This window comes from Echinops telfairi, unplaced genomic scaffold, assembly GCF_000313985.2.
Source record: "Echinops telfairi isolate 266 unplaced genomic scaffold, ASM31398v2 ScPeMD7_5592;HRSCAF=6446, whole genome shotgun sequence".
Classification (NCBI taxonomy): Eukaryota; Metazoa; Chordata; class Mammalia; order Afrosoricida; family Tenrecidae; genus Echinops; species Echinops telfairi.
The window spans coordinates 31,779,814-31,799,501 of NW_022109491.1; the positions used below are offsets into that span (position 1 = coordinate 31,779,814).

The 19,688-nt window shown below is 46.3% G+C and overlaps 2 protein-coding genes across 5 annotated transcripts in view; one reads left to right on the forward strand and one right to left on the reverse strand.

The window, feature by feature from the left end:
- Positions 1 to 1,258: 1,258 nt before the first annotated feature.
- TRMT6 (tRNA methyltransferase 6 non-catalytic subunit) lies at positions 1,259 to 15,452 on the reverse strand. The gene is made up of 11 exons (XM_004697845.2): positions 15,261 to 15,452; positions 10,176 to 10,303; positions 7,849 to 7,958; positions 7,306 to 7,397; positions 7,125 to 7,208; positions 6,748 to 6,872; positions 5,664 to 6,019; positions 5,210 to 5,295; positions 4,583 to 4,685; positions 4,396 to 4,482; positions 1,259 to 2,795 (listed from the first exon to the last, which is right to left on the reverse strand). The coding sequence occupies exons 1-11, from the start codon at positions 15,407 to 15,409 to the stop codon at positions 2,589 to 2,591; spliced, it is 1,527 nt and encodes a 508-aa protein (XP_004697902.1). The 5' UTR covers positions 15,410 to 15,452; the 3' UTR covers positions 1,259 to 2,588.
- Positions 15,453 to 15,891: 439 nt separating this feature from the next.
- MCM8 (minichromosome maintenance 8 homologous recombination repair factor) overlaps positions 15,892 to 19,688 on the forward strand; it is a 38,185-nt gene continuing 34,388 nt past the window's right edge. Inside the window, exon 1 of one of the 4 annotated variants that reach the window (XM_004697842.2) lies at positions 15,892 to 16,025. The gene's annotated coding sequence lies outside the window, so the exon portion shown is untranslated. The other 3 variants (XM_045295306.1, XM_045295303.1, XM_045295304.1) reach the window with 3 other exon arrangements.

The window sequence follows — 19,688 nt, forward strand, 5'->3', positions numbered from 1 at the left end:
CAATGACATTTGGGGGGGGGGGGCACTACTCTTGCAATATTTACAACCAAACCGTTAAGACAAAATGCTAATATCCTACATCTTCATTTTTTTTTTTAATACCCTACATCTTTAAAAAAGTTTTTTACCGAGGAAAAAATGGTACTATTTTTGCCCTTTCAGTTTACAATCAATACACGGTTGCCCAATAAGTTTTGCTTCATACTACTTTAGGGTATTTTTAAGTTAAAAAAAAAAATCCCTTAAGGAGCATCCTTGTATACTCCCAAGTACCCAAATCCAAGTAATAGGATGGATGCTGTCAAACAACCTCAGTGCTACGCATTAAAGTGTGGCTTCAGGGAGCATTTCCTGCTGTTTTACATAAGGCCACTGTGGATTATAATTGACTAAGGTGGCCGACAACAATGTAAACCACAGAAGGGAACCAGGAACTGTAGGGAGGTGCGGACATCTTAGCATCATCAGCCATTTCGAATGAAAAGGCAGCATTTACCCGAGGATAGTTTAGAAGGCTTGGGAAATAAGGAAGAATGGAAACAGGCAACAAAGGGAGGCAGTTAGGGAAGTGGGGTTGCGATGAATGACATGGAACAAAATGTGGACATGTTGTGGAATGGGAAAGTGAGATATTCTGTACACCTTCATTGACTTCACTGTAAAAAAGTAAAACAAAATAAAGTGCTACTTCATTAACTCTTGTGATAGCAGGGTGTCCAGAAGTCGCCTCACTATTCACTCTGCTCCAAAGGTGGGACGGTCATTGTACAAACAAGACAAAAACATCTCATTTCGCTATGCCCACGGAATAGGTGCAAACACAGGAGTGGTTCTGAAGGCCCAGCCCCTTTAGACTGTGGTGCCAGAATCACTTGGGAAGCTGTTAGAAATTCAAATTCTCAGTCCCACCCCACCCATGTCAGAAACTCAGCAGTTGGGGTTTATCCTGTGTTGAACAGGTCTGGGGGGCTTGGTGCATGGTACATTGGAGAATTACAGAATTAAATCCTCAGTACTCCCGTCACTATCTCTAGGGGCAGTGAGATGGGCACCCCAGGGCCTTGGCAGTTCAGGCCCCAAACCCCTCCTTCTGTTGACAGCTCTGATGACAGTCATTAATGGAGACTGAGTAATAGGCTCAGTCTATGCACAAGCTACTGTATTCCTGACTCAACCTGACTGGCTGCATGCAGGTGGCTGCTGTTTGCAACGACATGTTCAGGGAAGCGCCGATCACATCAACGCTCAGTCACACTTATCAGAGTATGAAACACTTTTATTCTTCAAAGCAATAAGAAAAAGAGCGAAAACCTGTACTTATTGGTAATCATACTGGCCACGATCAGAATCACACATGCTAGGAGGAGACACGTCTTTCTCTGTGACAGTCCGCACAGGAGCAGCGCCGGCTGTTCTAAGACGTGACAATCCACATGACGCGCTCGTGCTAGTGAGCAAGATCCCAACTGGGAAACGGGACTTTTCTTTGCGGCAGCAGATGACTCTTTAAATATATATACAGATATATACGTATTTAGAGAAAAATATATAGAAAAGCTAATCACCTAATCATGCTAGAGCTTAACAGACCAGCAAAAAAGGCACTTTAAATTACATTTGACAAGGAGTGACCGGAATACAGAGAATGCTAAAGTCCTGCACAAGACTGTCACTGTTAATGTATATTAATAGATCCTGTTTTCATGTGTATACGCACATATGCCTATGCGTATACGTACGAAGGGGGGTCAACAAGTCCGTGGAAAAACTCCATTAACTTTCAACCTGTTTTTCACAAATTTCTTGAAGACCCTGCAGATATATCTCTATGTATGTATGTATGCATATGTAATTGCTATAAATTTTGGGGGGTGGGGGAGAGGAGAGAAAAAAAACAAGCCATTTCCATTCTCTTAACTGAAAACTACACAGAAATCCTGTCACTTTATTTGGAACAAAGAAAGGGAGGATTGGTGTATTAATGCGAAATGAAAAAAACAGTACACCACCCGTCCATGCACACACATAAAAAGCAGTAAAATAAATACAGACGCCAAACTGTCCCAGGCGGTCACTATGAAAATGGTCAAAGCTAGCATCACAAAGGAACACATTCCACCGTGGGGAGCCGGGTGGCAGGTTTTGGTACTTCATCTCACACATTCACGTACCCATATTGCTTACGGTCAAAAGAACCGAATGAGGAGGACAGTTTCTGCACATGCTCTTTCCTGTCAGCACCCACCAAGGTTTAGCTGTGCTGTGGCCTTCTAAACTCTTGTACAAGTAAGAGTTTCAGGATGCCTAAGTTTTCCATATTTGCATGGAATATTGGAAGGGTTCTCGGTACAAACCTGATGGGCACACTGACTGCACACCCCCAGGTGGGGCATCTGGGCTCAAGGCTACGACAGTTGGAACCTATCTGTGCCAGAGATAGACAAACGGCTTTCTCTTCCTTCCCAAGAATGGATGTGTCACATTCTTATTCTTAGGGTAGGAAGAAAATCAATGGCCAATGGCATTTCCATTTTAATTACTAACTGTACGATGCCAGAGAACCAAAAATCAAATCAATTTGTTTGAGATTATGAGTCAGACACTGGGCATTTCCGTTTCTTAGCTGCTGGCTCCTCAGTCTTCAACTCTAAAGTGCTCGCCATGGGTTTGAGGCTGCTGTCTGGTTTGAGGCTGGCGTCTGCCTTGAGGTTGTCCATGGCAACAGTGAAACCCGAGAGGAGGTAGCCGCCACCTCCGCTCATCAGCAGTTTGGGATGACTTCGATCTGGCAAAACCTAGGCAACACAGACAGACTTGATGCACTTCTCAAGCAGAAAAAGTGCATCGGAACATCACACCTGCCGAAACTTGAATTTGACCTAAATTCTCTTGAACACTTAAAAGGTCTGATTCCTAATGAGCTTATTCCCTAGTGTGACAGGAGAGAGAAGTATAAAAAATGGCTGAAGTGATTTTCTTCTGAAAAATAAAACAGAAGCCCAGGTTCCCTTCAACGCGAACCAATTCCCATTGGGGAGAGAAAAGGTACATCAATGGTTTCAGCGCAGCTTTAAACCAATCTCAGCTTCTCCATGCCTTGGCTCCGGGCCACAGATAGAGCTGGGCTCTCTGGAGAGAGAAGTAGCTGGTGGACAGATCTGTACCCAGAGCCTTCATTCTCTGCTCATTCTGACAGGAACTCTTTTTACCCACTGCCACAGCCAAGGCCGAAGATCCCCAAGAAGGGACTGTTTCCCGACGAGGCTCGAGAGAGCCCTATCACAGTGTGGTCACTAAGAGGGCCGGCAAACCACGGCAGAGCTCCCTTTGTATTAGAATTGGCCAGAGGGGGAGCAGGCAGTGGAAAGCACCTCTGGGATCTGCTGTAGGGTTCACATCGAGGGAGCCCATAGGTGGCTCTCAGGCGATAAGTGAGCACGAGTCCCAGGACTGAACCGTCTCTGCCTGACGCACTCTGCTCTGGGGCTCCAATCTGCCTGATAAGCACTGCAGGCTCATCTGCCCATCCTCCTCCTCCACACGCCTGCCTCCTGGTCTGAGGGCTCTCCCTGCTGCTCTTGTTCCCTCTCCCCTGTCACTCTAAGGCACTTCTCCCTAGTATTCCCATGCCATATGCCTCCTGGAGGACCTCGATGGACATGGCGCCCAACAGTAAATCCTAACAACATGCCACAGACTTCCCAGCATAGAGAAGAGGGCCACTTTCTTGTCTGCCTGGAGATTTTGCTATCAATGACTCCCTCCTCAGTGACAGCGAGGTCTTGGTGAAATACGAACTATAACAGTTTACATCTTACCTCGCTGTGGACTAGAATTATACAGTAATACATTTGCAGGACAGCATTTCCTTTGTTACAGGCAGGGGCATTCTCATCTCCGTAGACAGAACTAGGGATGCCTTTATTTAACTGGTTCCAGCTTACTACCAAGGAACCCTGGTGGCTTAGTGGATTAAGGGTCTGGCTGTTAACCATGAGGTCAATGGTTCAAAGGTAAGGTGACCAGACGTCCTGCTTTTTAACAATTTTTCCCACGTCCCGCGGTGTTTTAAAAAAGTCCTGATTTTTGGAAAGAATGCACGACAAGCTAGGGTATACGGTTTTCGGCTGCCATGTGGCTATTTCGCCAGGATATGAGTTTGATCAATGGTGTCCTGCTTTACCAATGTTAAAATCTGGTCACCTTATTCAAAGGGAACAGCTCTGCCCTGTCCCCATCAGGTACAGGTTTACAGTCTTAGAGCTACTCTGTCGTATAGGATCTTGTAAGCCTGAATCAACTTGAAGGTAGTGAATTCGGTTTTCAATAGAGTTCACTACAAAGAACCAAGAACCCAAGAGAGCTGCCCGTGGAGCTGGTAGGAAGAACACATACCTGGTAATTTCTGAGCCAGGTTTCAGAGAGCTTGAGGTTGATGACCCCTCCCCTTTCCCGTAGTTTTGTGTAGCATTCCAACAGAGGCTGAAGACAGAAACAAGGCTCAGTTAAGAATCACTCCTTGGGAAACCATTTGAGAACCTGCATTCAGTTACCAGTTTGCAGCCATCCCCGGTCGGATTACCTCCTTATACTGGCAGTAGACCACGAAGGGCCGTGAGGGGGCCACGAAGGGCAGCAAAGACATCAGCAGTGGGATGGGATGGAAGCGACTTGCTACAATGAGACTGTGGAGAAAATGTCAAGACGGATTATTTCTCTGCTCCTTCAGAGTGAAGCACAAGTTCTTACACGCGTTTAAAATAGTCATGTATTTCTGTGCATGACTCACTCAGAGGAGACCTAAAGAGGGCATTCTCGAAACCCAGGGAAAACAGAGCAAAGCCCCATAATCCATGAGCTATTTATTACTTTCTAGGAGATAGAGGCTGGGTGAGAAACACAACAACTTGGCGACATTCTTCATCAAACGAACCACCAAACACAACCCTGACACAGCAGTCGTACAAGTCTTCTGGGGGGTTTCCATTAGCCCGTGCCCCTCAGTCACCAGCACAGCACTTTGAATGCCAACCATATGCACCTAGTGGGACTACATTTGCCCATCCAATATGTCATCATTGAGACATTTCACATTTCTTCTAAAATCCTTAAGTCATCCATCTCCCACCTTCATCAGATCCAGCGTCCTTCCCCCAAGCACTGGCAAGCACCACCCCCGCCCCCCCCCAACTGCATGTCCACAACGCACCCATCCGCGTTTCTTTCCTTCAGCAGAGCAGCAGCTTCCAGATGCCGTTTCCTCTGCTCGTCTTGTCTCCTCTGCTTTTCCTGAATCTTCAGGGAGAAAAATAAGAAACTCAAGGACTGAGCTCATTCCGTTAGCTTTCTGGAAATGCTGGTCTGCCAAAGGTTTGGACAGTGTTTTATCTACTTGCAACAGTGTTTATCTACTTGGAAAGCTAAACATATACGAACAAAGTCTACGCATTATGGAACACTATGAAACTACCTATAGAATGCTTCTGTGTCCTGAATCTCCATTCCAAAGTTTACAACTCATTCACTCCCTCTCCAAAAGTTTCAATATTTCTCATCTTAGAGGAGGAGACTCCACGGACAAACCAAATCCCATTCCTTCAATGAAGGGAACGGAGGATCTGACCTGTGCAGACAGGGTAGCAAGAAACTCTGGACGTGCTTACGTAATCCCGTCTGCTTCCCTTCTCTTTAGGTCCCTTATATTCTGGATCTTCGAGAGCAATTTCCATGCTTTCTGGTTCTTCGGGGAGGGTGCTCTCTGGGGCCTCGGCCACGCTGTCTTCATTCTCCTGCTCTGGTGCCTGTTTCTCCTCAAGGCCGTTCCTCTCCTCCACGGTGGCGCTGTCTTTGGGCTCTGGAGACAACATCTCTGATGAAAATGTCCCATTTAGAAGACTGTCCACTTTGTTAAGGGGAAATTCATAAAGACCATTGAGGAATGACTTGGGAAATCCAAAACAGGCTGTTGCTGCCCGAACAGGTCCCCCTCCAGTGTACAGCTGAATAATGGAGCCAAAGCCTGATGGAGAAAAGAAACACAAATCTGCATGACACAGGTGAGCTCAGACATCAAATTTTCTCATGATGTCACGGCCCAGCCACAGCATTACATAACCACCGAGCCACTGAGAACTGTAGTGCAGCCATGCAAACCTTAGCCATCACACGCAGTTACCACCACACACAGTTACTCTGGGTTAGCACCTGGGTATTTAGGACTGCCGGGCATACAACATTCACGCACAGCAGTCACGTAGATTTGTGACTACGGTTCTAAGTGTGTGATGTTGGGTAACAAGCTGAGTGAGGAGTAGGTGAACTGTAGAACCTGATCATGCTTATGTTCTCTGGGGTCACAGGGAAGGAGAGAGCAGGCGACCCCTTTCCATAATATATCCCTAGTACTCTTTCTGCCCAATCCCTCAATCCAGGCCAATAAGACGGGTCTCAGAGATCCGGCCAATTCCTGACATTGCTGTCCTGGGAGTCCGAGACAGGTCCAAAGTCCAGAGGCATCCCCATGGACACTGTAACTGCAGAGGACAACAACTAATACGTGCTGCAGGTTGTGCAGAGGCTTCTGGGGCAGAAGCCATGCAGGTTCACCCAGGTCTTTTCATCAACCTTGCAGCAAGCAACTCAACACTTTTCTGTTTTTCAACACTTCTTTTCATGAGTTTAATTCCTTTGGACCCTCCAGTCACATCCTGGTGGTCCAGTCCTAAACTTGAAAATGTTAAATCTCACCTCCCATTCGCTCCATCATTGCACCCAGCACCAAACCCGCACAGGTCTCCATGACAATCATTTTATTGCCGGCGCGGATATTCCCGAACGTCAACATCTGGGCTAGGGTATCATACCTCATGTGGCTGAGAGACAAAAGAAGGGCATGCTTAGTCTGGGCTACGGAAGACCTGCTGCTTTTACCACGATTCGTTCAAATACTGCACACATTATGGTGATAGGCTACTGATGGCGTTGGAGGGGCAAGAAAAGGGCTTAGGATTTATCAGATAGGAGGGCATTTTATGCAAGTAATGTTTTCATTTTACTTAAAATCAGGACTTTCTTAAAGATAGGTTCTGCACCCCCATATGTGTTTGGAAGGAAGCCGCACGTACTTGATCTTTCCAGGCTCTCGCGCGTAATACATCACGGACAGAATCCGGGTGGAGGGCTTCAGCACAGTGACCACTGCCTCATATCTAGGGGGAGGACAGACAGCAGACAGCAGATCTAGGAAGCTGCATCACAGAAACACCTGGGAACGGTCTTCGTTCATTTCAAACAAAAGCCACTTACTTCTTTTTCTTCTTTTTTATATACTTATCTTGAGAAAATTCTGTCTTGTCTCGGAAGGTGGTACTATTTTCAATTAACTGCTGGACTATTTCCTACAAAAAAAGCAGAGCGTGGGCTTTTGGAAGCTACTTTCACACAACAACAAAGTGCAAAGGTTTCGACCCCCAGGTGTATCCAGAGGTCTGATTCTCGAATCCACTTCCCACAGAACTCCACAGAGATGGACTTGTACTTTCCTTCTCTACCTAGAATTTGTGTGAAACCCAGATGACAGAACAGTGGAAGGCAGACAAAGGGAAACTGTCGATCCTGGAGACAGTCGGTAAGCACCGTACTGAAAGTCAACGGTAAGCGGAGGTGCACAAAGCTAGTGCATGCTTGATGAATAACACTATCAATATTATCATTCACTTACTCCCCAATGCATAGCAAAAAAGCTTTGCACTGTTTATTTTACATTAACTAAGTCCTGCTTTAAAAACCACATCCTTTTCTTACTGAATAAACAAATGGGTACAAAACAAGACGTTCTTTAAATATTACCTCTCCTTTAATGCCTTTGTCCTTCAAAGCTTTTATGTCATCTTGAGTCAGTTTCTGAGACTTTCCATCATCGACTATGTTTCGATTGTCAACACCTGCTTCTTTAGTCTCTGGGGGAAGAAAGGGGCTCTATGACATGGGTGAGCTGAACGATTTCACTGTTCACTCTTGCTACGTCCATGTCCACACGTAGCGTCAAGCACACTAACGTCATCTTCCGGCCCCACAATGCTTTCTCAACACTAGCACTTTCTCATTCATTGCCAGCAAGTCAATTCTGACTCACAGCAACTACTACTCTCCCATGTTCCTGTCCCATTCACGTGCCCCCTTACCATACACCAGGGAGCAACCTTTATTTAAATGCAAACCTGCTCACCCTGCCCTATGCTCAAACCCACAGTGGGTTCAATGAGACTATATTCCACACACAACCTGCAAGGTTGCATGTGATCTGGCCCCAGTCTCCCTTCCCTGGCCGTATCGATTGACCGTTGGGCTCTGGGCACATTGTTCTTCTGTCTCCGGCACACACCACGCCTGGGCCCACTGTGGAGCTCTGGCACTTGCTGCTCGCTGTCGGGAACATCAGTGACTGGATCCTTTTACTCCTTCAGGGCTGAATTCACCCTTTCAGCAAAGGCTCATGCAGCCAGTCAGGACCTGGGGCACTTCTTGCTTTTATCATCTTCTCAGCAAATATCACCATCTGGAATTTTCCTCTTTGCTTGTCTACCTGATTATTTTCACCATCTGGAATTTTCCTCTTTGCTTGTCTACCTGATTATTTTCAGTCTTCCACACTGGGTAAGCAGATTTTATGAAATCTCCTTGTGTATGTATTGCTACAATCCCAGTGCCTCTCATGCCTAGGACATATATGGTATTAAAATTCTGAACATTAAAAAAACATAAGACCAGATAATGAAATATAGACAAAACTTTAAACATATTTTAATTAAAAAATTATAACTACAAGTTTAAGGCCCTTATCTGGGGCTCTCTACTTCTATACACTGTTACTGTCCCGGAAACTCATAGGGGCAGTTCTACCCGGTCCTATAGAATCACTGTGAGTCAGCATGGACTTGATGGCAGTGAGTTTGGTTTCTTTTTAGGGGAGGGAAGCGGGGCTTGTGGTAGCCATGGCAGGCGAGGAGCCTGTGTGGGCCCGTGAGTTAGGCAGTGGGTGGCTAATCACAAGACTGGCAGTTAAAACCCACCAGCTGATACCTCAGAGGAAGAGGCTTTCTGCTCCTGTAAAGATTTACCGTCTCAGAAACCCTACAGAGGGGCTGCTGTGAGTGAAAATCTACTCAAGTCGTGGTTGTCAATCAGGGATGAAGTCACGTACGGCCTCATTTTATAGGTGAAGCTGTAAGGTGTAGAGAAACCATATTACGTGCTCAAGGTCACAGGCAAGTGACTAAGCATTTAATCCAATTGGTTGTATTCAAAGCCAAACCTCTTAATCTTTACAGGCTAACTGCTTTACGGCTATGACTGCACATCTGGACTACAAGGGCACTGAACTGTTCTTGTAATGATGAAGTAACCAAGAGACAGAGGTCAGTGAGTCAGGTAATGGTGTGCTGGGGTCAATCATCTGGTCGCTCAATGCCCAATGTCCAAGCACTTGATCAAACTATAGTAAGACTGGCCTTTTTGAATGTGGGGGAGAAAAGGGGAACCAATCACAATGATCTACATATATCCCCTCCCAGCAGAATGGACAACAGAAAGGTGGGTAAAGGGAGACAGCGGTTGGTGTAAAGATACGAAAAAAATTTTTTTTGGTAAATTATCAAGGGTTCATGAGGAAGGGAGTGTGGGGGAGGGGAAAATGAGCTGATACCAAGGGCTCAAGTAGAAAGAAAATGTTTTCAAAATGATGATGGCAATGTATGTACAAATGTGCTTGACACAATAGATGTATGTATGGACTTTGATAAGAGCTATAATAGCCAACAACAACAACAACAACAAAGACTTAATAAATATTATCCTTAAATTTAAAACAACAACAAAAAAAGATTTGCCTTTTTCGGGGGTGGGGGAGATACCCTAAACTACAACCCATTAACACATTGCCACTGAGCTGACTGACTCATGATGACTCCACAGAGCAGAGAAAGCTGTTTCCTAGGTTTCTGAGACGGTGAATCTTTACAGGAGCAGAAGCCTCATCTTCCTCCTGCGGAAACACTGGTGGATTCAAACTGCAGACCTTATGGTGGCAGCCCAGTGCTCATCCCACAGCGCCACCATGTGACATCCTTGTCTAGTTGGTCTGAGACCATCCACTTCACTGGCCTAGAGCAGCGCACCTGAGGTGAGCTCTTCCTTCTTCTTCTTGGGCTGAAGGCTTCCTCCACCAGCCACTTCAAACGTGGTTCCGTAACTATGGCCAATGACATTATCCAGATAGAACCACTGCTTCTCAAAAGTGATTTTTCTGGGGAAGAAAAAAAAAAGCAATCTCATTTGCATTCTGTAGAGAAAAGACATGCCCATTCTGATGATCCCCGGTCCCCGCCTCCCCCCCGGAAAAAAAAATACGCCACCACCCAAATCTTCACAAAGGTTGATTAGCAGCATTGTTTTTTAACACAAACTCGCTGGTAAGCTAGAGAAATGATTTGGAGCACAGACGTAAAATCAATAAACGAGTCACAAAAACACTGAATTCTGGGTAAAGGACATAAGGGTGGAAAGCGTGCTTCTGGGGACATTTGTCTGACCCTACTCTGTGACAGGATGCCCAAGCTCCCAGGTGCTACAATTTCTTAAAATAGTAAGGCCAGGGTTGCCCAGATAGCCAGGCCATCAAGAGAGCCAGGTAATTGGGCACAGCCTGGGAGATTCCTTGACGCTTGCACAACAAACCTTCAAAATGGAACCATACCTGGGCTGAGAATACCTCAGTCTCATCGGCCACTTTATGGAGGTGGGTGAGGAGGAAGGAGGCAAATCATACTGACAAGCAAACACTGCTGACAACCTATACAGTATGAAATGGTGTCTTAACACGGACAATGCTATTGTGGGGATCGACCACTTTAGGGTTCCCATTGCGCAGATTCTCACCTTGTTGAGGTTTAAGAGGGAAATCTCAAAAACCTTTCTTTTCAAAAGAAGATCATCTCTGTTGAGCATTAAGTAGGGCTAGACAGTAAGTGCCAGGTACATTTCAGATGCTTTCATTTAATTTAGTCCTGAGGTCTAGATCCCCCTAAATGAGGCATCAGAGGCTGGAAGAAAAAGATCCTGTCCAAGAGTCACAATTACCCAAAAGCCTGGCTCTTTCCACTATCCTAAAGTCTATCCCATTAAAGCTAGAATGGCTCTAACTCAGCCCAGACCGGCTTGCATCCCCCACCTCACCTTCTGAGCAGCACCTCAGTCTAAGCTGGGCGGGACTGGCCTTTTGCTGGCCAATCTGACGGGCAGGAGGCAGCAAGGTGTCACCCAAGTTGTTAGGTCTGCCTGTAAGACGGCTGAGGAAGACACATGCTCGCTGGGGAGAACTGGGATTTGCAGTCTCCTCAGAGAGCTAGAATTGCTGCAACCCATCCAGACAGAGTGCAGCGCTGAGCGATGGGAGATCGGAAGCCCTGGCCGGGTTTGGTGCAGCGATTTACTGGATATGGTTCTCTTAGTCTTTGTAACTCCTATCAAACAATTGGATGGGACCAGGCAGTTTGGGTGTATTCCTCTTTCCTGATGGGTCTGGGTAGGGGAAAGTGAAAGAGGATGCTGATAGAATTATGACTCAGTTATGAATGGTGTTAACAGCATTCATTTTGATTGTAAAAACTTGGAACTCTCACGTGGGGACCGGTCGATTGGTCAAAGCTAACCACAAGGTCGGCGTTTCAAACCCACCAGTTGCTTTGTGGGAGAAAAATAAGGCAGTCTGCTCCTGTAAAGATTAGTCTCGGAAACCTAAGGGGGCAGTTCTACTCTGTCCTAAGGGGTCACTATGAGTTGGAATCGGCTGGATGTCACTGAGTTTGGAGAATTTTGCTGGCTATAAAAGAAGCTATTGCAGAAGCAGGAAGGGTGAGGGTATGAGCTCTATCTCACTACCACCAGGAAAGATGAGTCAGGAAGGAACGTTTCCTTTGGATCCCAATATCCTTGTGCAGTGAAGTGTCTCAATCCAAGGGACACAGGGCTGTAACACCAGAAGAAGAGCAACACAGAAGCAAGAGTCAGCGCAGGAGACTGAGCAGTGGGCTTTCTGGTCCACAGAATGAGTAAAGCTGGTGCCTCTGGGCAAAGGTTCACTAGAAAGTGAAGATGCTTCCAGGCACTTACGTGGGGGGTCGGAGCTAGGTTGCTGACTCACAAAGATAGACCTGAGTGCCTCTCATCTGACGCTTATGATGGAGTGACATGTCCTTTGGGCATTTATCCACACTGCCATGGGGTCAATGCTGACCCATAGGCACCCTGTAGGACAGGGCAGAACTACCTCTGTGAGTTTCTGAGGCTGTTACTGTTTACGGGAGAAAGCCCGCCTTTCTCCTGAGGAGTGGCTGGTGGTTTTGAACTGCCAACCTTGCAATCACAGCCCAGTGTGTGACCACTGGGCATTTATTAGCAGTGCTCAAAGAGCTTTGTAACATTGCCTGAGCAGGGCAGATGTCAAGGGGTCACATGGCTGAGGGGTTCAAGGTCCAGAGAGAGGCCAGCCTGCAAGCATGACTAGGAAGAGGTTGTCCTGACCAAAAAACTGTGTCCTGAGCATTTCTGGTCCTTAACTGTAACTTGTTCGCTTCCCTAATAAACCACAGTTGTGAGTACTGTCTGAGTTCAGTGAGGCCTTTGCAATGCGTTATCCAACCCAGAAGAGAAAGAGTGCTATAGGAGGAACAGTTGGCGTCAAACTTAGTAAAGAAGGTTGGAGAGTGAAGGCATGCCTGACCTCCAAATCACAGGAATCAGCCGTGGGTGAAGGAGCTTGATTTTCCTCCTCCCTTACGACCTCAGAGGTCAGACACTGCCGTGTCCTTCTTACACCTGAATTATAGCTGAAGTCAGGGGAGCAACTTCTAAATAAAACACTACTATGGTTTCTGCTGAGAAAAGGAGCTGATGAAAGTACTTCCAAATGAATGTCTCCAGAATACAGGGGATGAAATGTTCTTGTGTAAAAGAGTATACTATTAGGATGCATACTCAACCACATCTCAAAAGTAAGCACTTCAAAGGACGGTAAAGGGAAGAAAACATAGTTGCAACTGGATGATCATTACACAGATGCATAGCTTTTGAGATCATTCACCAAACTATACATTTATAACCTAAGGGCTTCAATTCAAAGTTTTAATGTTGGCATCTTTCCAAAATCAATGTATATACAAGCAAGCACATATAGATTACTAATTAAAAATTCTGAAGAGGAATAAAAGGGGGGAGATAGCAAGGTACAATAATAACAAAATCTCTCTAATTTTGTTATAGATTGGATTGCATCCCCTCATCCTGCCCCATCCCTCTCCCCCCAATATGTGTTGTCAATCCTACCTCCTGTATTTGAGAATGTAATCCCATTAGGGAATAGGGTGTTCTTTATTATGACAATGAATTCATAATCAGAGATATAAATGGAACAGTAAGGCAGAGAAGCAGGCAGAGATGGGAAAGACAGCTGCCAGTCACATCAAGAACGACAAGGAACAGAAGAACAGAAGGTGATAAGGGACAAGGACCTTCCCCCAGAGCTGACAGAGAGAGGTTTATACTAGAGCTGGCACCCTGAATTCAAGAGTCTTAGTCTCCTAAGCTGTGAGTAGTTCATTTCTGTTTGTTAAAGCTGTTGATTTATATAGCAGCACTTGGCAGGTAAGGCAAATTTCAACCACCAAAATGAAATCTTTTACCACGGGAGAATGTAAGCTTTTTACTTAAATGCTGGTACAGGTATTTCTAGACTAAAAGCTATACAACCCCCTAGCTCCTATTTTTAAATTTATTAACTAGTATTTGTGCAAACAAAAATACAACTTGTATATCACCAGCTTGGTGTTTGGGAAATTCTGACCCATTTTCTAATGATACCTACTTTGCTTTAAATATCAGCCAACAGTCTGATTCTCAGAGGGTTGAAATCATTCACGATCTGAGCCTTGGCAAATGGCAAATTTCACAATTATCACTTTCTCAGTCAGAACTGATGCATTTGGATTCTGGCACTGGCGAAGAATATTGAATAGACTACCAGAAGAACAAATAAACCTGTCTTTGAAGAGGTACAGCCAGAGTGCTCCTTAGAGATGAATGAAGATGGTGAGACTTCATCTTGTGTACTTTGGACATGCTATCAGGAGGGCCAGTCCCTGGAGCAGAATATCAAGCTTAATAAAGTAGAGAGGGTCAGGGACCAAGAGTAAGGCCTTCGAGAGGATGAACTGACATGGTGGCTGCAGCAATGGGCTCAGACACACCTGTTGCGATAATGATGGCACAGAACTGGGCAGAATTTTGCTCCAGGTCTTTCACAGGGTGGCTGTGAGTCAGAATCAACAGCCCCTAACAGGAGCAGACGCTTTCTGGCCTGCAGAGAGCTGCTCTCCTTACACTGCATTCAGCTTATGTAACGTGTCAAAAGTACTACAATCATCCAGCTCAAAAGAAAACTCGTCAGGTAAATGAACCCAAACAGCCCCAATACATTTTCACTGTTATCCAGGGTTGGGCTTTAACAACTTTGCTCCCTACCCTGTGGCAGTTAACAAAATGTCCATTTCCTAGCACTCAAACCGAGCGCAGGTTGAGACCTTGAGCAAGTTGCTTGACTTTTGCTGACTTCGCATCCCTTGGTGTAAAGTGAGGTGATCCCAAACGGACCCCAGCCTCTATAGAAGGTTATTTCCACTCTTAGCCCGCGCAGACAGGTGTTCCTCGAGAGCAGGGGCAGACGGCTGGAAAGCTAAAGACAAGGTCGAGGCGGAATTGGAAAGGAAGGTGGTCTACGGAAAAAGCAAAGGGCAGGAGACCCAGAGAGGAAAGGGCGATGGGTGGGGGGTGGGGCAGGTCTCTGGCAATCTGGAGACGATCCTATGGGCCCAGGAAAAGAACCCGTGGCCAGAATAGCCGAGGGCCAAGACTGGGCCTCTGGAGGCGGCGCTCTGTGGAAAGTTGCAGAGGGATGCTGAAGGCAGGGGCCCAAGTCTGAAACCCCGGCGAGGGGACCTGATAGGAGGAGAAGGGGAAATGATAAGGATGGGAGCCTGAGGGGAAACGGCCTCCGTGGGAAGAATCCAGAGGAGACAGCGAAGGCAGAATGGAGACCCAGGGAGCCAAAATTGGGCCGTGGGTGGGAGGGATCTGAATGGAGATGAGCTATCGCTCAAGTGGGGTTCAAAAAAACAAAACCAACCCTTACAGAGTGCGAGCTGACTTACTTTTTCCGCTGGACCTGAACCGCTTTGAGTACATCTTCGCGTTTGAGCACCACGAAGTCGCCGTCTCGGATGCGGTGGTCTCCGGGCTGCTGGGGTAGGGGATTTGGCTGTGGGGGCTGCGGGTCTGGATGCTCCCCGGCGCCCTCCATGGCGTTCCACCGGCTTTCACTCCGCGAGGTCCTGTCTCCCCAACCACCGCGGACCAGCAGCCCTCCGGCCGGCACCGCCCCCACGTGCTGCGCGTTGCTTCCGCTTTCCGGCCCGCCTGCCGGACCACTTCCGGGAGCCGCACGCCTTCCGTTTGGTGGAGCGCCTTGATTGGCTGCATTCCGTCCCGCCCATCCGGTCCCGCCATTTCCTGGATGGAGGTAGCGTCACGGAGGCGCCAAAACAGAACTCGGAGGGAGCTTGGGCTTTAAGTCACTGGACGCGTGCGGCGTTCTGCACGCTACACACCTTCCCAGACTTTCTGGGAAAGTGTGGAAACGGGAAGTCCCTTTCTGGGAAAGTGTGGAAAAGCGGCAGGAAAAGGGGAGTCCCAGAGCCGCCCTGCCAGGCGGGCCCCGGCCCCTCGCTGCGGTTGCGGAGAGCCGCTGGCCGGGCCGGGATTGCCTGATGAGCGCGAACCTCCGCGGCTCCTTCCCGGCGCTGTGGCTGCTCCGCTAAGGGGGGAGAGCCGAGCCGGACCAGAGGGATCATCAGCGCCGACCCAGGAGCCGATCCCACCGTGAGCTAGGAGAGCTTTGGCTTGAATCTTTCTTGCAAGTGAGAAAGTAGACGTAAATAAAGTAGGCTCTTGAACGGAGTGCAGCTATTTCACCGGCGGTTCCTCTATTCACGCTCCAGTTCTGCTTCTTGCGTTTGCGTTGGAACACCGTGCTATCTCTGCTGAGAGAGATACCGGTGTAGTGTGGTTGAAGGAGTGCCGCTTCTCTCCACTGTCACCGAACGACGTTGATCCGGATCAGTTCTTTTCTCTGGGCTTGGTGGCGGTGTCGTGGTTTCGCATTAGGCTGCTAACCTCAAAGTCAGCAGTTCAAAGCCACCAGTCGTTGCACGGGAGAATGGTGTGACTTTCTATTTTCTTAGAGTTACACGCCCCAGAAACCCCTAGGGGCAGTCCTATAGGGTCGCTATGAGTTGAAATCGACTCCATGCGGTGAGTTTGGTTTGGGGTCAGTGCCTTATCGTGTAATATGGTCTAGAATCTAGAATCATCTAGACTAGACGATTACTCAGATCTTGTTTTAAACTTGTGTAGTTACTAACTTATTCATTAAATCTCTTTTAGGTTTCCAGTAGGTTCTTGTAATGGAGTGCACTATCGTTTGTACATATGTTGCCATCAACATTTCCAAAACATTTTCTTTCTGCTTGAGTCCTTGGTATCAGCACCTCTTTTCTCCCCTCCCTGCCATCCTCGTGAATCCTTGACCTATTATGTATTATTGTTATTTTGTGTCTTACACTATCCGTTGTCTCCCTTCACCCACATTTCTGTTATTCGTCCCTCTGGGGTGTAGGCTATATATACAACCTTGTGATGGGTTCCCTTCACCCACTCACCCCACTATTTCCCCTACCCTCATGATATCCCTACTCCCACTCCTGTTCTTGAGGGTAAAGCCCAGTTTTGAAGGTCATTCATATTTTGGTTTATTGCAACTCTGCCATAGCTGTGAGTTCAATAAAAGCGAATTAGCCACTATATACAAAATAGAATGAATAGAAACAAAGGGCTATATTTTATATTGTATTATCATATAGAGATATGCTTTCAAAATGTTTCTTTTAAAAATTTTTAGTTAAAAGGCGCAAAAACTCTTCTGGCAAGATGGTGATCTATACAAACATGACTAAAACAAAACCATGAGAGAGACATGGATAAGAGTCTTGAAACCGTGGACTTCAGGAAGAATAGGGAAGTGGATTAAATAAATACTAGAAGAAACAAGAGTGGAAATAGATGGGTGAATTGCTGCATAGCAAATAAGACTAAGCTCTGATTTCTCAGCACAAGCCTGCAGGTATAAAAAGCAATAGTATGACGCATATGAAACTGTGGGGAAAAAACCTTAAACAAGCAGGAATCTTATACCCAGTGAATTGTCCCTCAAATAGAATGCCAAAATTAGAACATTTCCAGATAAACCAATGAAAGGCACTTGCAAACACCAGACTGACCTTACAAGATATACTACAGGGAGTTATTTGGATAGAGGACTAGCTCTGGCAAACAGCGTCCTGCGATTAGCATGCATGACAATGCCTGGGAGAAAGCAACTCAGATATGGAAGCATCCAAAGTAAAGCAGATTTACAAGATTGAAAATTGACAATCAGCGATAGCCATTTTAATGAAGGCCATTGCAAAGTAAAATGAGAAAATAGTGTGGTTACAGAACTTGGAAATGGAGAGGAAGTCAAGTGGATTCCAAGAGCTTGGGTGAAGGGAAAGGCAGTTACAGTAAGAGAGATTGACCAAGAACGATGGAGGTGAGCGAGCACACTGGGAGGAGTGCAAGTTAGAGGCCATAGAGGTAACTGCTGTTTGTGAAAATGATGCATAATGTGGCCTCCTCCAGCTACACAGGGAGAAGGAGGATCCATCTTCACAGCAGCCCAAGTCCAGTTGCCACAAGGCAGAGGTCAGACATGCCTTCCCTCTGTCTTTACCCTATTCTGACACTGACCATTCTTCCCACGGCACTCTACCTCTCTGCTGGGCTTGCTAATCTTGTCATGGCCACACAGAACTCACAGACAATATTCACAATTATGGGGAGTTATTAGGGAAGATAACAGCATCGTAAAACATTGAGGATACAGTCTGGTCCACAGCAACAACTCTCCTCAGACAGCATCCAAGTCTCTGTGGTCCTCAGCCACTTGATCCCTTGGCTTCTCGAGTCCATTAGGAAGTCCACCTGTTGCTCTGCCTTACAATCTCAGTCTCAGCGCTGTTCTGCTCTGTCTCGTGGTCTCCTTGCCTTCCTCTGGTCTTGGTGTGGGCTGGCCTCTATTGTCTCTGCCATTTCAAGCAGGGTAAGATCTCAAACACTGCTCTACTAGTAGCTTTTCTTCTTTGGTAGCCCCAAGAATTCTCCAGTCAGGTTTCAGGTATGCCTCATTCTATAACCTGGTGAATGGTAAAACTGACCAGTTCCCTCTCTTAGGTTGTCACACTCCCTGTTTGCATAGTCCACTCAATCAGTCATTTGGTGAAGGTTACAGAGACCTGGAAGGAAGAACCATAGTAAGAAATCTCATTTCAGCACACTTGTATGCACAGTCGTGCAAAAATGAAAATGATAATTGTCCATATGAGTAGAAATGTGGATACACATGTGGACTTGTGGGGGGAAGAGTGGGAATAAACTCGCGTGTAGATTTAACAGATATTTGATGTGGGTAATTAACCTTTGCTAAATCTATATCCATGGAGCATACATGGGAGCAAACTTCTTGATTACAATCAGGCACCGAGGGGAATGAACTGGGCCCTCAAAACCATAATCTTGGAACACTAAGGTCAACTGGCTAAACATAGCCCAGAAACTCTACATCCAATTTGGTGAGGAGTGCTTGGAGTCTTAAAAACTTGTGCACAGCCAAGTAGCCAACAAATATTGGTTTCTGCCTTTTCAGAGGAAAGAAGAGTAATGAAAATCAAAGACACATGGAAATAATTAGTTCACACAAATATTAGTTCACACAATTAGTTCACACAAATATCAGTCTCCATTACCCTGAGACCACAAGAACTAGGGGTGTCTGGCTACCACTATCATCTGTTCTGAAAGGGATTGTGTTAGGAGCCCTGGGTAGAACAGGAGAAAGACATGGAACCAAACTCAAAACCATGAAGGGAACCAGGCTTCCTGGCTGGACAGAGACTCATGGATCCCCTGAGATTACAATTCTTGGTCACCCTTCAAGTCTGGAATGGAGCTCACTCTTGTGATTCAGTTTTCAGGCAAATAATAGACAAGTCTCTAAGGGGAATAACAGCATTGTTACTGCAATACTGGGCCATTTGAGACCAAAGGGGCAGTATGTACAATAGGATAGAGTTTAGAAGAAGGAATGGAGACAGACAACAGGAGGAGGTGGTGGTGTGGAAGAGTGAAATTTCTTAATATGGCTCTTCTACTGAACTGTCTGTAACTCCCACTAAATGATTGGGGGTGGGACTGCAAACAGGATGTGCATACAATAAGAGGTGCTATTGGTCAGTTTTTCTCCCTCTGGCCTCATTTTCATTTGTACCATGAGAACTGCTTAAAAATCAGTACAGTATTTTCTTTTTATCCTGGGAGTGTCTGGTATACAGTAAGTCAAAAGTATCGCTACAAAATGTTAGCAACCCTTATTAAATCATATTAAAAAAACACTGCCACTGAAGTGATGTCGACTCATAGTGACCCTA